The 16,390-nt window shown below is 54.2% G+C and overlaps 1 protein-coding gene across 3 annotated transcripts in view; it reads left to right on the top strand.

Annotated features, from left to right (window-relative positions):
- The window catches only part of KIAA0100 (KIAA0100 ortholog), a 294,167-nt gene that overhangs the window by 163,994 nt on the left and 113,783 nt on the right, over positions 1-16,390 (top strand). For 2 of the 3 annotated variants that reach the window (XM_029611003.1, XM_029611005.1), the window contains exons 23-24: positions 8,156-8,352; positions 9,007-9,346. In XM_029611003.1, coding sequence (XP_029466863.1) covers positions 8,156-8,352; positions 9,007-9,346 — 537 coding nt within the window. The remainder of the gene's footprint in view (positions 1-8,155; positions 8,353-9,006; positions 9,347-16,390) is intronic. The other variant, XM_029611004.1, reaches the window with a different exon arrangement.

Genomic DNA, 16,390 nt, shown 5'->3' with positions numbered 1-16,390 from the left:
AAGCTATGCCGGCCCACTCCTCGATCCCCAGGATAGGGGGACGTCTCTCCCTTTTCTACGAGGAGTGGGTCAGCATCACGTCAGATCAGTGGGTCCTGGATATTCTAAGACACGGTTACACGTTAGAATTTGCTCGGCCGCTAAGAGACAGGTTCCTCTTCTCTCCATGTGGCCCAGTCCAGAAACAACTCATAGTCTGGCAGATACTCGACAGGCTTCTGGCTCTCGGAGCGATTCGTCCGGTTCCCCCCCCCCCCCCTTCCCGGAAGTAGGCCGGGGACATTATTCGGTATACTTCGTAGTTCCCAAGATGGTCAACAGGGCCCTCAAGATTCCCCACTTTTGGATGGAAACCTTGAGCTCCGTGATAGCGGCGGTACACTCCGGAGAATTTTTGGCCTCCCTGGATTTGATGGAAGCTTATCTACACATCTCCATCCTCCAAGCACATCAGCATTTTCTGCGATTCAAGATTCTGGGACAGCATTTCCAGTTCCAGGCTCTACCCTTTGGTCTTGCGACTGCTCCTCGAACCTTCACGAAGGTGATGATAGTAGTAGCTGCCGCTCTCCGGAGGGAGGGAGTCTTGGTGCACCCGTACCTGGACGACTGGCTCATTCGGGTAAAGTCCTCAGCCCAGTGCCACCGGGGGTCGACAAGGTGTTGACGCTTCTTCACTCCCTCGGTTGGGTGGTCAATTTCGCCAAGAGCAGCCTTTCTCCATCTCAGTCTCTGGACTTCCTGTGGGCGTATTTCGACAGTGCTGGGCAAGGTGTCTCTGCCCTCGGACAGGGCTCATACACTCATAGCTCAGATACAGCGATTCATCGGTCTCTCGCTTCCAACGGCGTGGGATTACCTCCAGGTCCTGGGATCCATGGCTTCCACCATCGATCAGGTCCCCTGGGCGTTTGCACATATGCGTCCCTTACAGCGCGCCTTGCTCTCCCGCTGGAAGCCGGTGTCTCGGGACTTCCAAGCCATCCTTCCTCTCCCGCAGGGAGCCAAGGACAGTCTCTCGTGGTGGTTCAACCTGTCTCATCTTCTCCAGGGTGTTCCTTTGGACATCGCGAAATGGGTAATCGTCATGACGGTCGCCAGTCTCTCTGGCTGGGGAGCGGTGTGTCAGATGAGTTCTGCGCAAGGGAAGTGGACGCCGTCCCAAGCAACTTGGCCGATCAGTCGCTTGGAGAGCAGAGCAGTGCATCTGGCATTGAAATGCTTCCTACCTCTCGTCCATCATCGCGCAGTCCGAATACTCTCAGACAATGCGACCACTGTGGCCTACATCAATCGCCAAGGGGGCACGAGGAGCCGGCATGTCTCTCGGGAGACAGACAGGTTGATGGCGTGGGCGGAGACTCATCTCTACCGCCTAGCGGCTTCCTACTTCGCAGGCGTAGACAACGTTCAAGCCAACTTTCTCAGTCGTCAACATCTAGATCCCAGAGAATGGGAACTCTCAGAGGAGGCAGTGAATCTCCTGTTCCACAGATGGGGGACCCCCCTATCTGGACCTAATGGCAACCTCCTGGAATGCCAAGGCAGCTCAGTTCTTCAATCGCAGAAGAGAGTACGGCGCAGAGGGAGTGGATGCCTTAGTCCTCCCCTGGCCCCGTCATGTTCTCCTCTACGTATTTCCCCCTTGGCCTCTGGTGGGCAAGGTGCTCCGGAGAATAGAGTCCTACCAGGGCCCGGTAATTCTGGTGGCGCCGGAATGGCCCTGTCGTCCGTGGTTTGCAGACTTGATCAACCTCGCAGTGGACGGACCTCTTCGTCTGGGTCACCTTCCAAGCTTGCTGCATCTGGGTCACCTTCCAAGCTTGCATCTTTCGCCCAGGCTGATCGTTTCTGTCTTGCGGCCCGCCTTTTGAGAGGCGCCGGCTGAGATGGCGTGGATACCCAGAGGACGTTATCTCGACCCTCCTCAAGGCTAGAAAGACGTCTACCTCCATCTCCTATATCAGGGTATGGAAAGTTTTTGAGAACTGGCGTGCCTCCATATCTGTGTCGCCACAGACTGCCTCGGTGGCTCTGATCCTATCTTTTCTTCAACAGGGACTGGACAAGGGCCTGGCCTACAACTCGCTGAGAGTGCAAGTCTTTGCCCTAGGCTCTCTACTTCATCAACGAGAGGGAACTTCCCTTTCCTCTCACCCAGATATCATCCGATTCCTCAGGGGGGTGAAGCACGTGAAACCCCCCTGTCCACGTTCTTTATCCTTCGTGGAGTCTCAATCTCGTTCTCCGAATCTTGGTCGGACCACCCTTTGAACACAAGTGTTCCGCGACCCTCAAGGATATCACTCTCAAAACTGTTTTCCTGGTAGCTATCTGTTCTGCCCGCAGAATCTCGGAGCTTCAAGCACTCTCGGGCAGAGAGCCCTACCTTCGTTTTACGAATTCGGGAGTTTCCTTGCGCACTGTGCCTGCTTTTCTGCCCAAGGTGGTTTCCGAGTTCCACTTGAATCAGATGGTAGAGCTTCCGTCCTTCTCAGCGGACGCATCAGCAGATCTACACAAGCTAGATGTCAAGCGTATCCTCATTCGCTATCTGGAAGTCACTATTGTTTTTCGCTTGTTGGACCATCTTTTTGTTCTCTGGCATGGTCCGAAGAAGGGGGCCAAGGCATCGAAAACTACCAATCCTTGCTGACTGAAGGAGGCGATCTCAGTGGCCTACATTGGAGTGGGTCGACAACCTCCAGCAGGTGTCAAGGCCCATTCTCTTCGAGCTCAGGCTGCTTCCTGGGTGGAGATGCAATCAGTCTCGTTCCAGGAGATTTGTCAAATGGCAACTTGAAAATCGTTACATACCTTTGCTCGTCATTATCGTCTACACATACAGTCGCTTACTTTTGGCTCCTTTGGCTCTAGGGTCATTCGAGCAGGGCTTTCCGGGGCCTATCCTACGTAGGGAAACTTTGGTACATCCCACTGTCTGGACTGATCCTAGTACGTATAGGGAAAAGAAAATTATTCCTTACCTGCTAATTTTCGTTCCTATAGTACCAAGGATCAGTCCAGACACCCTCCCTGACTGTTTATTGGGTTTGGGATTGCCTCTCTGCTCAAATTGTTCTTCAATGCCTTTTTTCCTTTGGCTGGTTAATGGTTCATTCTGCAAGTTTGTTGTTTGACACTGTTTTGTGCCCATTGCACACTGTTATTTGTTACTTAATTCTATTGTTTTTGATCCATCCTGGTTTTCCTCTTTGCTTTGATATATTCCATACTGAGGATTAGTAGAGGGTGCACTACCTTATAAGGAAGCATCCTTCAAAGTTCTATCTGACTCCATCTGCTGGAAGGGGGAGATAACCCACTGTCTGGACTGATCCTTGGTACTTCAGGAACGAAAATGAGCAGGTAAGGAATAATTTTCTTTTACCATTCCTAATGGCTCCGGCAGCAAAGACGCATAAGCGCCATTCCCTTTGTGCTGCTTGCCATATTAGCGCTACACAGGCTGACCTTGATTCTTACTTATGTCAGCACTGTGGACACCCAGGAAGAGCTGGCCTCCCAGAACTTTGCTAAGCCTGGCTCCTCCCATTCAGAGGAAGTGTCACCCAGGAACTTAACCAGTAGAATTCCGGGGCTGTGTCTGCTATGGAAGAAGGAAATTCAACAGCACCTACCCCAGTACCTCCTGGGCTAGCATGGACCCGGCAGCCTTTTCTTGGGTGGAATTTTTTCAATGCCTTCAAGCCTTTGTACAGGCACAGTCTGTTTCTCCTGCCTCTGTCCAGGCCGAACCCCAGCTGGGAAGTCGTCCTTCTCCGAGCCCTATCGGCAGGCCTCGAGAATTGCCTCGTCTCACTAAGGGTATCCCTGGCAGGGACCCAGACACCATAGACAAAGAAGGGGATCCAGATTCCTTGGAGGATGAGGAAATCCCTCCCTGCTTGGAGCCATATCTGACCGTGTTATGGTTTTTCCATAGGGATGAATTGCCGCCCCTAGTTTTCAGATCCTGAAGACTATGAGTTCCTGGTGCGGACCTTGTGACTGAACCAAAGAAGAATCCCATCCTGGTGTGTCTACGGAAAACCTCTTGCTATTTTCCAATGCTGGATACCATCCAGGAGTTGACTGACCTGGAATGCAATGCCCTGGAAGCCAGTTTTAAAGGTGGTTGAGCATTGGTAGCTCTATACCCACTGGATCTGGTGGCGAGAGAATGCCTGCATTTCCCTAAAGTGGATGCCCTGGTCTGCGCTGTTTGGAAGTAAACAACTATCTCAGTGAAGGGAGGAGCAGCCGTAAAGGATGCGCATGATCATCGGATGGAGTCCATCCTTAAACAAGCCTTTGATACGACAGCAATGACACTACAGATTGCTTCCTGTTGTGCCCTGGTGGTTTGCTTGTGTCTGCTTCTCTCTAGAGGCAGATAACTCAGGGGTGCATTCCTGAGAGGCTAGCGGAGTGGCCTCAGAGGTGGCAGCCAGAAGAAAGCTATGGCTGTGAAATTGGTCAGCGGACGTAACCTCTAAGGCAAACCTCACAAAAATACCCTTTAAGGGATCACTCCTATTTGGAAACAAATTGGAAAAGCTGGCCAGTAAGTGGGGTGAATCTCCAGTGCCTCGGCTACCGGATGATAAGAAAAAGAGGTTACAGCTCCCCTCACCTATGAGGGGTTGGTCTAGGGCCTCCCAAAGCTTTCAGCTCTACAGGAGCTCAACATTTCAGACGTCTCAGTCCTCGGGAAGATCTCAGTCCTTTCAAAGTCAACAACCCAAGAGAGGGTCTGGTTCGGGTTCAGGTTCGGCCTGAACTCCCCAATGACGTTTTGCTGACCTATCCTCAGAACGAGGAGATAGGGGATCGACTATCCCTCTTCTACCAGCAGTGGGTCGAGATCACGTCAGAGAAATGGGTACTTGATATCATACGAGAAGGATACTTGTTGGAGTTCGCTGCACTCCTTGGGACATATTCATGATGTCACAAGAAGCTGGCAGTGGAATTTACCTTAAGGCTCTTCAAATTGAGGGCTATAATTCCAGTACCTACGCCCCAGGAAAATACGGGATGTTATTCCATCTATTTCATTGTACCCAAGAAGGAGGGTTCCATTCACTACATCCTGGACCTCAAGAGCGTGAACAGACATCTATTAGTAATTCATTACCGCATGGAAACTCTGTGCTCCGTCGTAATGACCGTACAACCAGAAGAGTTCTTAACCTCCCTGGACCTTTCCAAGGCCTACATTCATATTCCAATCTGGCAAGATCACCAGTGTTTCCTATGCTTTGTGGTGCTGGACCACCATTATCAGTTCCTGACGCTGCCCTTCGGCCTGGCCACCACCCCCAGAACATTTTCCAAAATTATGGTGTTCATGGCGGCGGCACTGAGGAAATAAGAGATCCTGGTGCACCCATACTTGGATGACTAGTTGATCCTGGCGAGTCGTTAGAAGAGAGCCTCCAGGTGACCAGCAGGGTGACTTCCCTGCTTCAGGAGCTTGGTTGGGTAGTGAACATGGACAAAAGCAGTCTCAAGCCCTCTCATTTCTTAGAATATCTGGGAGTCCGGTTTGACACCAAGCAGGACAATGTCTTCCTCCTGCCCTCACTGATAAGGAAGTTGATGTCCCATGTGCGTCTGTTCATGAACACAATATGCCCGAAGGTGTGGAGATATCTTCAGGTCCTCAGTCTGATGGCGTCAATCCTGGAGGTAGTACCGTGGGCAAGGGTAGACTTGCATCCACTCGAACGCTCCCTGCTGTCACGTTGGAACCCACTCTCTCAAGACTATTCGATTCGCCTCCACCTACTGATGGAAGTATGTTCTCGGTTCCTGTGGTGTCTACAGGAGGCTCACCTAGGCAGGGGTGTAAGCCTGTCCCCAACGAACTGGCTAGTTCTCATGACAGACGCAAGCTTCCAGGGTTGGGGAGCTCACTGTCAGGAACTGACGGTCCAGGGCGATGGACCAAGGAAAAGGCATGCTGGAACATAAATCACCTGGAAGCAGAGCAGTCAGATTGGCGTATCTACAGTTCAGCCACATGCTCCAGGGTCAAGCGGTCCACGTGATGTCGGACAACGCAACTATAGCCTACATCATCAACCGCCAGGGAGGAACCAAGAGCCAGCAAATGTCTCTGGAGATAGATCTCCTTATGGAATGGGTAGAATTGATTCTACAGATGTTCTCGGCCTCCCACATCGCAGGGAAGGACAACACCAGCAGAATTTCTAAACAGAGAGTCTGGATCCAGGAGAATGGGCGCTGTCGGCCAGAGCCTTTCAGCTGTTGGTAGATTGCTGGGGCCGCCCGTCCATCAACCTGCTGGCCACATCTCACAATGTGAAGAATTCCCTATTCTTCAGTCTCAGAAGAGATCAGTGGTCCCTGGGGATCGACACCCTTGTTCAGACCTGGCTAGAAGAGGACTTACTATATGCCTTCCCTCCATGGCCCCTGCTGGGCAGGGCCATTCGCACCATCGAGCACCACAGGGGATTAGTCCTTCTAGTGGCTTCGGATTGGCCCAGACGCCTGTGGTATGCAGACATGCAGAGGCTTCTGGTGGAGACCCCCCTGTGCCTCCCACCGCACAGGGACCTGCTCCAGCAAGGTCCGGTCCTTCACGAGGACCCGACTCAATTTTGTCTTATGGTTTGGCCCTTGAGAGGGCTTGCCTCATGAAACGTGGATATTCGGCAGCAGTAATTACCACTTTGCTCTGCACGTGGAAGATCTTGACGTCCTTAGCCTATGTGCGGGTCTGGAGAGTATTTGAGGCCTAGTGTGAGGAACGCGGTGTTGCTCCTCGAACGACCAAAATCCCTCTGGTTCTGGAATTTTTCAGGACGGCTTGAATGTCCACCCTAAGGTGGCTGAAGGTGCTTTCCCCTTGTGGAATCTTAATCTAATATTGGAGTTTTGGGTAGGGTTCTTCTTTCGGCCGCTGCGCAGTTTTTCCTTATGCTTGCTAACCCTGAAAATGGTGTTCCTGGTAGCAATATGCTTGGCTCATTGTCATGTCGGGAACTGATCCTTCGGATGACTCCAGGAGCATTACAACTTCGTACCGTTCCATCCTTCTTGGCCAAGGTAGTTGAGTTTCATTTGAATCACTCCATTTCATTGCCATCGTTAGATAGGCGCAAGGACACTGAAGAATACAGTCTCCTCCGCCATCTAAACATCAGTAGGCTTTTGGTGCAGTATCTGGAAGTTTCAGAACTGGTCCACAAGACGGACCGCTTGTTTGTTCTTCACAGTGGAAGGAAATGGGGCGAACCAGCTTCATGGGCTACCATAGCTAGCTGGATCAAGGAGTTGGACACGGGAGCTTATGTAGAGGCAGGAAAGCCAGTACCCGTTCAAGTTTAAGCACATTCCACTAGGGCTCAGGCAGTCTCCTGGGTGGAAGCTAGACTGCTGTCGCCCATCGACATCTGCCGAGCGGCGACGAGGTCTTCCTTGCACATCTTTTCCAGGTCCTATCACCTGGACGTTCAAGCCTGAGAGGACGCAGCCTTTGCAAGGGCAGTGCTAACTGGGTCGCAGGCAGCTTCCCGTCCCAATCAGGAGTAGCTTTGAGATCTGGCTGTGCGTCCCATTGTTCCTGAGTCTATCTGGCTACACGCTAGGAAATGGAGAAATTACTTAGCTGCTAATTTCATTTTCCTTTGTTTAGACAGCATCCCACCCACAGCTGCCCAAGAACGATGCCAAGGAATCGGCTGTGAAATGAATATCGATTCCAAGAGATTACGGGTAAACTGTCGCCCAAGCCCTAGTTCACATCTATATCCTTTCTGGGATTCAGCGTTTTGTTTGGTTGAGTACAGTTAGTTATCCATTTTTAATTGTTTTAATCAAGTTTTTCAATAGTAGATCCACAATGGCTTTTGAAGAGAATGCTGAAGGGCTGAGGTCACTGCAGGGGTGTATCTAGGGTGACATCAGCTTTGAAACCTGACTCATTCTCCATCTGCTAGCAGGAGAGCATATAACCCATTGGTCTTGAATCCATCTCTCTACACTAAGGAAAATGAAATTATCAGGTAATTAATTTTTCCATTTCTGAATGATCAATGGGCAGATGTTTACTATTTCTTTTACTTTGTAAAAGAATTTGATGATCTCTTCTTCCTTTTCCCTTCCATCGTCCTGACAACAGCTGGGACAGTGATGCGTCGCCTGATCTCAGAATGGAGCGTCCCGCAGATGGTGAGTGACCTCAGCCTGGTCACTGTACACCTAATGGCGTCCACATGTGATGAGAATGCAGATCATCAGCTGGACAGCCTGGTGAAGAAAACCCACCTGCTCAGCCTGTCTTCTCTGACCTACCAGCGCCACAGCAACCGGACTGAGGTACCTACAATGTTCCCTTTCACACTATTTCTGCAGCTCTGATGCTCCCTGCCAAAGGTACAGCAGCACTAAAGGGGCCCCTCTCACACTGTCCCTGCCTGAGATGCTGCACTGAAGGGGCCCCTCTCACACTGTCCCTGCCTGAGACGCTGCACTGAAGGGGCCCCTCTCACACTGTCCCTGCCAGAGACGCAGCACTGAAGAGACCCCCTCTCACATTGTCCCTGCCAGAGACGCAGCACTAAAGAGGCCCCCTCTCACGCTGTCCCTGCCAGAGATGCAGCACTGAAGAGGCCTCCTCTCACGCTGTCCCTGTCAGAGACGCAGCACTGAAGAGGCCCCCTCACACTGTTCCTGCCAGAGAGACAGCACTGAAGAGGTCCCCTCTCACACTGTCCCTGCCTGAGACACTGCACTGAAGGGGCCCCTCTCACACTGTCCCTGCCAGAGACGCAGCACTGAAGAGACCCCCTCTCACATTGTCCCTGCCAGACACGCAGCACTGAAGAGGCCCCCTCTCAACACTGTCCCTGCCAGAGACGCAGCACTGAAGAGGCCCCCTCTCACACTGTCCCTGCAGCACTGATGCTCCCTCTGTACTGCAGGGACTAAGAATTGGGCTTCATAGCACTGATTCTCTGCTTACTGTTATAGGAGCTCTCTGCCACAGAAGGGGAGAATGCCTTCTATACACACCGGTTGCACCTGGTGGATTTGCGGGCTTCCTGGACCACTCTGAACCGGGACATTGCCTTTGGACTTTATGATGGCTATAAAAAGGCAGCTGTGCTGAAACGGAACCTGTCCACAGAGGCACTGAAGGGATTGAAGATTGATGCACAGCTCCAGGCCAAGAAGCTAAAGCGCAGCTTCTCTCACAACTTCCCAGCTCCCAAGAAAGTGGCAGTTCCAGTAATCAACAGCCAGACCGAGAAGGCATCTTCTGGAGGTGGGGCATTCTTGGGAGATATCTCTGGGAATGCTGTGACTGCAGGTGGGGAAAAGAGCTGTGCCAGGCGCAGGTATAGATTCAGCGCAAAAAAGTTTAGCGTCAAGCATTCAGGGAACGGAAATGGAGGGAGCATGCATGATGGGGGAATGAGGTGCACCAGCCAGGAGAGAGACTTCGAGGTGATCTCAAAACAGAGAAAGTGTGCTAAGGCTCGGGCCAGAGCCATAGGAATGCGCAGGGAGAAGCACAATCTGCAGAAAGCAGTGATCATGCCTCAGCTAGAATATTGTGGCCAGTCCTGGAGGCTGTACCTCCAAATAACTAAAGACAAGGCTGGAGACAGTGTAGCGTCTGCACCAAAAACTACATGAGATGAGATTTATGGACTTAAATATGTTTCCTGTTTATGCCCCAGATTAGTCCAGACAAGTGGGTCTTGCATCCCGTCCAGCAGATGGAGGCAGGAAATAAAACATTTTCAGGCACTGCTGCATAACTGAATGCCATCTGCAAGTCCCTTAGTATTTCTCTGTCTCCAGCAGATGGTAGAAATGCAAATTTGCAGTTCCCTGTACGTACCTGGATCAGCCCAGACACCTGGGTTTTGCCTCCCCTCCAGCAGATGGAGACAGAGAAGTTTTAAAACAACTCTGCCCTTTCCCTGTACGTACCCGGATCAGTCCAGATCGTGGGTTGAGCCTCCTGTCCAGCAGATGGAGACAGACCAAAACTGAAAGGGTATCCTAAATCAGGACAGACCCTACCCTGCAGCCCTTCAGTATTTGTCTGTCTCCAGCAGATGGATCAGCTCACCCTGCGGTCTCCTGATTTGGGCTAGTCAGCCTTCTTTTTCCTTCTTTTCTTGTTGGATCAAGCAAGTACTTATTCCTTCGGGATTCTGGTAGGATTTTTCTAAATAAAAAAAAAAAGAAATTCTTAGTTTGAAGTTTAATTGTTTCAGGGCTGTGCAGGAGACGGTCCTGGCTCTTGCCGGACTTAGGGGGGCTTCGCCCCTTGTGCTGGGCATAGCCTAAGTCCGTGAGTGCTTCCTGGTGTGGGGACCGAGGCTGGTGGCCAGTCATTTGTCGTCCCCCCCCTCCAGCTGCCTAGAGAGCTTGGTGCTCCATTGCTTTTGGCTCAGTTTGGCTTTTTTGAGAAAAAAAACATTTTTTTTCAAACTTTAATCTCTTTTTTTTTCCTGGGGATCGAACCGGCAGCCAGACACGGAGGAGCGTGCAGCTTCACTCCCCTGCCAATTATCCTATTTTTAGATTTTTTTCTTCAGCGCGCGGCTCCTCTTCGCTGAGGATGCCGCAGCCAGCAGCCTGCCTAGCGTGTGGGGAGCCCTCGTCGCGCTTGCCTGCCGGGTGAGGAAGGCCCCTCCTCGGCAGGACAAGCAAATTTAGCCTGGGGACGGAACCCCCAGCGCATGGCCAGGCCGTTCCCGGGTCTGCAAAACGCGGGAACGGCAGCCATTTTGGGGATTTCGGCAGCTCCCAATTCGGAGCTGCCGAGGGCTGCGGAGCAAGAATTTCAAGATTTTCCCCCCTGACTTGAGCCCTGAGGTCCCTCAGGATGTGGTCCCTGACACCCCCCCCCCTCCCAGGAAATCCAAGGCTCGTTTTTCCTCCGATTTTGTTCTCATATTTGGTTAGCTTGCAGGAGGAGGAGGAGGACCCTTCCCCAGGACCCCCCCCCCACCGAAAATTCCGTGCCCCGCGCCGTTACCCGTTTTTCCTGTAGTGGAACCTCAGGGGTCTGTTAGGGTGCGGGTGGTCCCAGGGGTGGCCCCTATCCCTGACCCTCCAGTGGCCCCAGTTACCCCGGATCCGGATCCCACATCAGATTTAGCGAGCGCACTCCCATCCCTGGAGGGGTATGATCCTAGGGTTCTCTGCATGTTTCAGAGGGAGGAGTTGGAGCCCCTCATTCCCTTTGTCCTCCAGGAACTGGGGCTGGAGGGGCCCCCTGTGGATACCCTTAAGGCCTCCTTGCCCAAGGATATGGACCCGGTCCTGGCGGGACTCAGGGCTCTGGCAAGCGCGTTTCCCTTTCATCCTATGCACAAGTTGCTACTCTTGCAGGAATGAGAGGCTCCCGAAGCGGGACTCCGGATGGGGCAGGCTATGGATAAGCTCTATCCCCTCCCGGAGGAATGCTTGGACATGCTGAAGATTCCCACAGTGGACTCTTCTGTTTCGGCGTTCACCAAGCACACCACTATCCCGGTGGTGGGATCAACAGCTCTGAAGGACAGACAGGATCGTAAGCTCGAGGCCCATCTGAAGCGTATCTTTGAAGTCCTGGCCCTGGGAGTCCGAGCGACTATCTGCAGCAGTCTCATGCAGTGGGCAGGTCTCAGGTGGGTTCAACAATTACTCTGCACCCAGGACCTCCCGTCTGCAGAGGCAGAGCAGGCTGAATGGAAGGTGTCATAACATATGGGGCTGATGCACTGTATGACCTCCTCCGCGTCCAGGCAAAGGCGATGATCTCGGCGGTCTCCGCTAGAAGACTCCTCTGGCTCCGCAATTGGTCCACTGACCCGTCCTCCAAGGCAAGGCTGGGCACGTTGCCCTTCAAAGGTAAGTTGCTTTTTGGAGAGGACCTAGAGCAGCTTATCATTCCCTGTACGTACCTGGATCAGTCCAGACAGTGGGTTATGTCCCCAATCCAGCAGATGGAGTCAGCACAAGCTTTGAGGGGGCGTATCCATATATACTACTACCCCCTCTGCAGGAGTTCAGTATCTTCTGACTCCAGCAGATGCGAGTAGGGGAATCAGGCTTCCCCTCCTTTTCCTTTTTCTTCACTTTCTTGCTTGATTATGGCTTGTTGTTGTCTTTTTCTGTGGATCAAGTTTGTATCAAGTTTGTATTAAGTTTAAAAAAAAAAAAAGGCAGAGTTCTTTCAACTCCTGGGGAGTGGCTTCTCTTCCTTGTCTCTTCTCTGCGGCCTTGCTGTTTATTTCTCGTTGCAGCCAGGGGTAAGTTTGTTTTTCCTTTGTAGTTTTTTCCTTCACAGCTCAGCCCCCGGTGCCCGCGAAAGCCGGTGGAGCCGGCCTCTTCGCTCTTTACTCCCTCACCCGCGGCCATTTTACAGCTCCTCATGGGGTGCTGAGCCATTTAGGGAAAGATGTCTGGGGCGGGTCGTGTGGCCGGGAACGCCCCCCCGCGGCACCCTCCTCTATTTTCGGACAGTGGGCAGTGCGGGCCGACCGGGCCCCCCCGCAGCGGTGCTTTTGTGTGCGTGGCCCCCCCCCCCGGTGGCTTTTTCTTTTCTCCTACAGCGATCCCGATGCCGCAGCCGTCCCGCTGTGCGGCCTGCGGAAACCCGGGGTCCCGGATTTCCCGGGAGGGCATCTGTGCACGATGCCTTCCTGGGGGGGAAGGTACCTCACAGTCCCTGACTGATTTCTCTTTTTTGCCCGGGCGGCGCGGGCCGGCCACTCCGCCATTTTTGGCGGGGAACGGCGGCCATTTTACATTCTGAGCGCCCTGAGGCGCAGGCCACGAGGGGGAACGGATCCTGGAGGCCACGAGGGAGAACGGATCCCTGGAGGACTCTACCAGCGGGGGTGTTCCCCCGATTTTGGTGCAGGAAACCAAGCACCCAGAGCCAGGGAGCAGGAACCACGCCGCCCCCGAAGCGCACCCGAGCAGGCCGGGGTTCTCTCCGGAGTTTTATCCTGCTCATGCATACCGCTTATCTGCAGGGGCTGGAAGCACCTGTGGGACCCCCCCCCTCCTAAGATCCCTTGGATGTCGCCCTCGACGCCGGCCCCCCCCGACCCTCCGGGTAGTGGGGCCTCCCGCCTTCCTACCCGGGTCCGATCCACGCCCGCGGCAGTGGGGGCGGTGCCAGACTCAGCGGGACATGGACTTGACCTCCCCGGACGGGGGGACAAGGGGACGGCACGCAGGAGGGGGATGATCCGCGTACCCTACGCCTCTTCCAGAGGGAAGAGCTGGACGACCTCATCCCGCAGATCATCCAAGAATTAGATTTGGACCCGCCTGCACCCAGTAGCTCCGCTGTCGTCACTTCTTCAAGGAAGGGAAGATCCTGTCCTGCGGCACTCCAGCGAGGGCTCGGGCTTTTCCCATTCATGACTCGTTTTTACAACTTCTCACCAGGGAATGGGACACCCTGGAGGCCTCCCTGAAGAGCAGCCGGGCTATGGAAAAGCTGTACCCGCTCCCCCGAAGATTTCTGGACCTCATCAAGGTCCCAAAGGTGGACTCCGCAGTGTCGGCGGTCACGAAGAGGACGACTATCCCAGTGACAGGAGGTGCGGCGTTGCGGGACACACAGGATCGTAAGTTGGAAGTTTTCCTTAAGCGGGGTTTTCGAGGTCTCACTCCTCACGTCTCAGAACCTTCCGTCCGATGAGGCTGCCCAGGCAGATCGGCTAGAAGCCGCAGTGGCGTATGGGGCGGACGCCTCGTACGACCTTTTTCGGGTCCTCGCAAGATCCATGGTTTCGGTAGTGGCAGCACGACGACTACTGTGGCTACGCAATTGGGCGGCTGATACGTCCTCTAAGTCGAGTCTGGGCTCTCTTCCCTTCAGGGGCAAGTTCCTCTTCGGGGAGGATTTGGACCAGATCATCAAGTCCCGGGGGGAGAACGCTGTTCATCGGCTGCCAGAGGATAGGTTTCGACCATCCAGAGCATTTTCTTCTTCTCGGACCAGAGCCAGAGCGCAACGGCGCTACAGGGGATACAGGCAGGCGGGCTCCCGGTCATCCGCCCCCAGGTCTCAGCCCTGGTCGCGCTCCTTTCGCGGGCGTCGGCCCGCACGCACTACTCCCGGAACCGGGAACCCCTATACCAAGTCTTCACAATGATGCCAGTCTCGCCCACTCCCCTGTCCCCAGGATTGGGGACCGACTAACTTATTTCTATGCGGAGTGGGCACGGATCACCTCGGACCAGTGGGTCCTGGATACCATAAAACACGGAATTTGTCCGCCCCCCGCAGGGAAGGTTCATCTTTTCCCCCTGTGGCTCGGACCTCAAGAGAGGAGCGGTGCAGCTGACTCTGGACAGACTCCAGGAGATAGGCACTATTGCGCCCGTGCCCTTCGGAGAGGTGGGCTCGGGCCACTATTCCATCTATTTCGTCGTACCAAAGAAGGACGGTTCCTTCCGGCCTATCCTAGTCCTCAAGGAAGTCAACAAATCCCTTCGAGTCGTTCGGTTCCGCATGGAAACGCTCCGGTCAGTGATTGCGGTGGTGCATCGGGGGGAGTTCCTCTCCTCCCTGGACTTAACGGAGGCCTACCTGCACATTCCCATCCGCCCGGACCACCACCGTTTCCTTCGTTTCAAAATTCTGGACCAGCATTTTCAGTTCACGGCTCTCCCGTTCGGATTGGCGACGGCGCTGCGCACCTTCACCAAGATCATGGTAGTCGTGGCGGCAGCTCTCCGGAAGGAGGGCATCCTGGTTCATCCTTATCTGGACGATTGGCTCCTCCGGGCGAAGTCATTCGATCATGGACGCTCAACGGTGACTCGAGTAGTACGGTTTCTACATTCCCTGGGATGGGTAGTGAACTTCTCCAAGAGCTCCCTCATGCCCTCGCAACGCTTGGGTTTTTTTTTGGGGGCGACCTTCAACACCCTACTGGGCAAAGTCTTTCTGCGCCAGGACAAAGCTCAATCCTTGCGGGATCACACACGACGGTTCTCTGCGTTACCAGAGCCCACCTCCTGGGACTACCTGCAACTCCTGGGAGTGATGGGGTCCACCATCGACCTTGTACCTTGGGCTTTCGCGCACATCAGGACCTTACAGTGGGCGCTCCTCTCCCATTGGAAACCAGTATCGCAGGACTACCAGATGATTCTCCCGCTCCCGCAGAATGCCAGGGACAGTCTGGGCTGGTGTTGGATCCGCCGAACCTGGCCCGTGGCGTGTCCCTCGATCTGCCAAATTGGGTGGTGGTGACCACCGATGCCAGTCTAGCAGGCTGGGGTGCAGTCTGCGATCGAAGCGCCACTCAGGGGACGTGGTCCACGGTGGAGGCGAAGTGGTCAATCAACCGTCTGGAAACCAGAGCGGTCCGGCTAGCTCTGCGACATTTCCTCCCGCTTCTTCGGAACCGGGAAGTCAGAATCCTATCGGACAACGCTACCACCGTGGCTACATCAACCGACAAGGAGGCACGCGCAGCCCGCAGGTCGCGCTCGAGGCGGCGCTGCTGATGCAATGGGCGGAGCGTCATCTCGTCCGGCTAGCGGCCTCGCACATCGCCGGTGTGGACAACGTCCAGGCGGGACTTCCTCAGTCGTCAACTGCTGGACCCCGGAGAGTGGTCTCTCTCCGACAAAGCGATGCAACTTCTCGTCCATCGGTGGGGGGCCCCCCCACTTGGATCTGATGGCGTCGCGCTCTCAACGCCAAGGCTCCACGCTTCTTCAGTCGCCAGAGAGAGCGAGGCGCGGAGGGAGTGGATGCCCTGGTCCTCCTGTGGCCGCCACATCTTCTGCTCTACGCTTTTCCACCATGGCCCCTGGTGGGCAGGATGCTCCGCAGAATAGAAAGCCATCAGGGGACCGTGGTTTTCGTTGCCCCAGAATGGCCCAGGCGACCCTGGTTTGCGGACCTGCTACAGCTGGTGATCGACGGGCCAATCAGGCTGGGGCACCTCCCCCAGCTCCTACATCAGGGCTCGGTATTTTTCGAGCAGGCAGAACTCTTCTGTCTTGCGGCCTGGCTTTTGTGAGGCGCCGCCTCCGGCGTCGGGGCTACCCGGAGGCGGTAGTATCCATGCTATTGCGGGCACGAAAGACATTGACGTCGGCGGCCTATGTTCGAGTCTGGAAGGTGTTCGAGCTGTGGTGTACCAGCCAGGCCACGAGACCCGCTAAGGCTTCTGTACCTCAGATCCTTCAGTTTCTACAGGCGGGGGTGGAAAAAGGGCTCGCCTATAATTCACTACGGGTTCAGGTGGCCGCCCTTGGTTTGCTGTTGAGCGATGGGGGCTCTCTTCTTCAGTATCCTGACATTGCTCGTTTTCTCAAGGGTGTCAAGCATATGCGTCCTCCGTTACGGGACCCTTGTCCCTCCTGGAGTCTT

This window comes from Rhinatrema bivittatum, chromosome 8 (genome assembly GCF_901001135.1).
Source record: "Rhinatrema bivittatum chromosome 8, aRhiBiv1.1, whole genome shotgun sequence".
Taxonomy (NCBI): domain Eukaryota; kingdom Metazoa; phylum Chordata; class Amphibia; order Gymnophiona; family Rhinatrematidae; genus Rhinatrema; species Rhinatrema bivittatum.
Note: the sequence above shows the minus strand (reverse complement) of the source record. Positions and strands in the feature narration are given on the sequence as shown.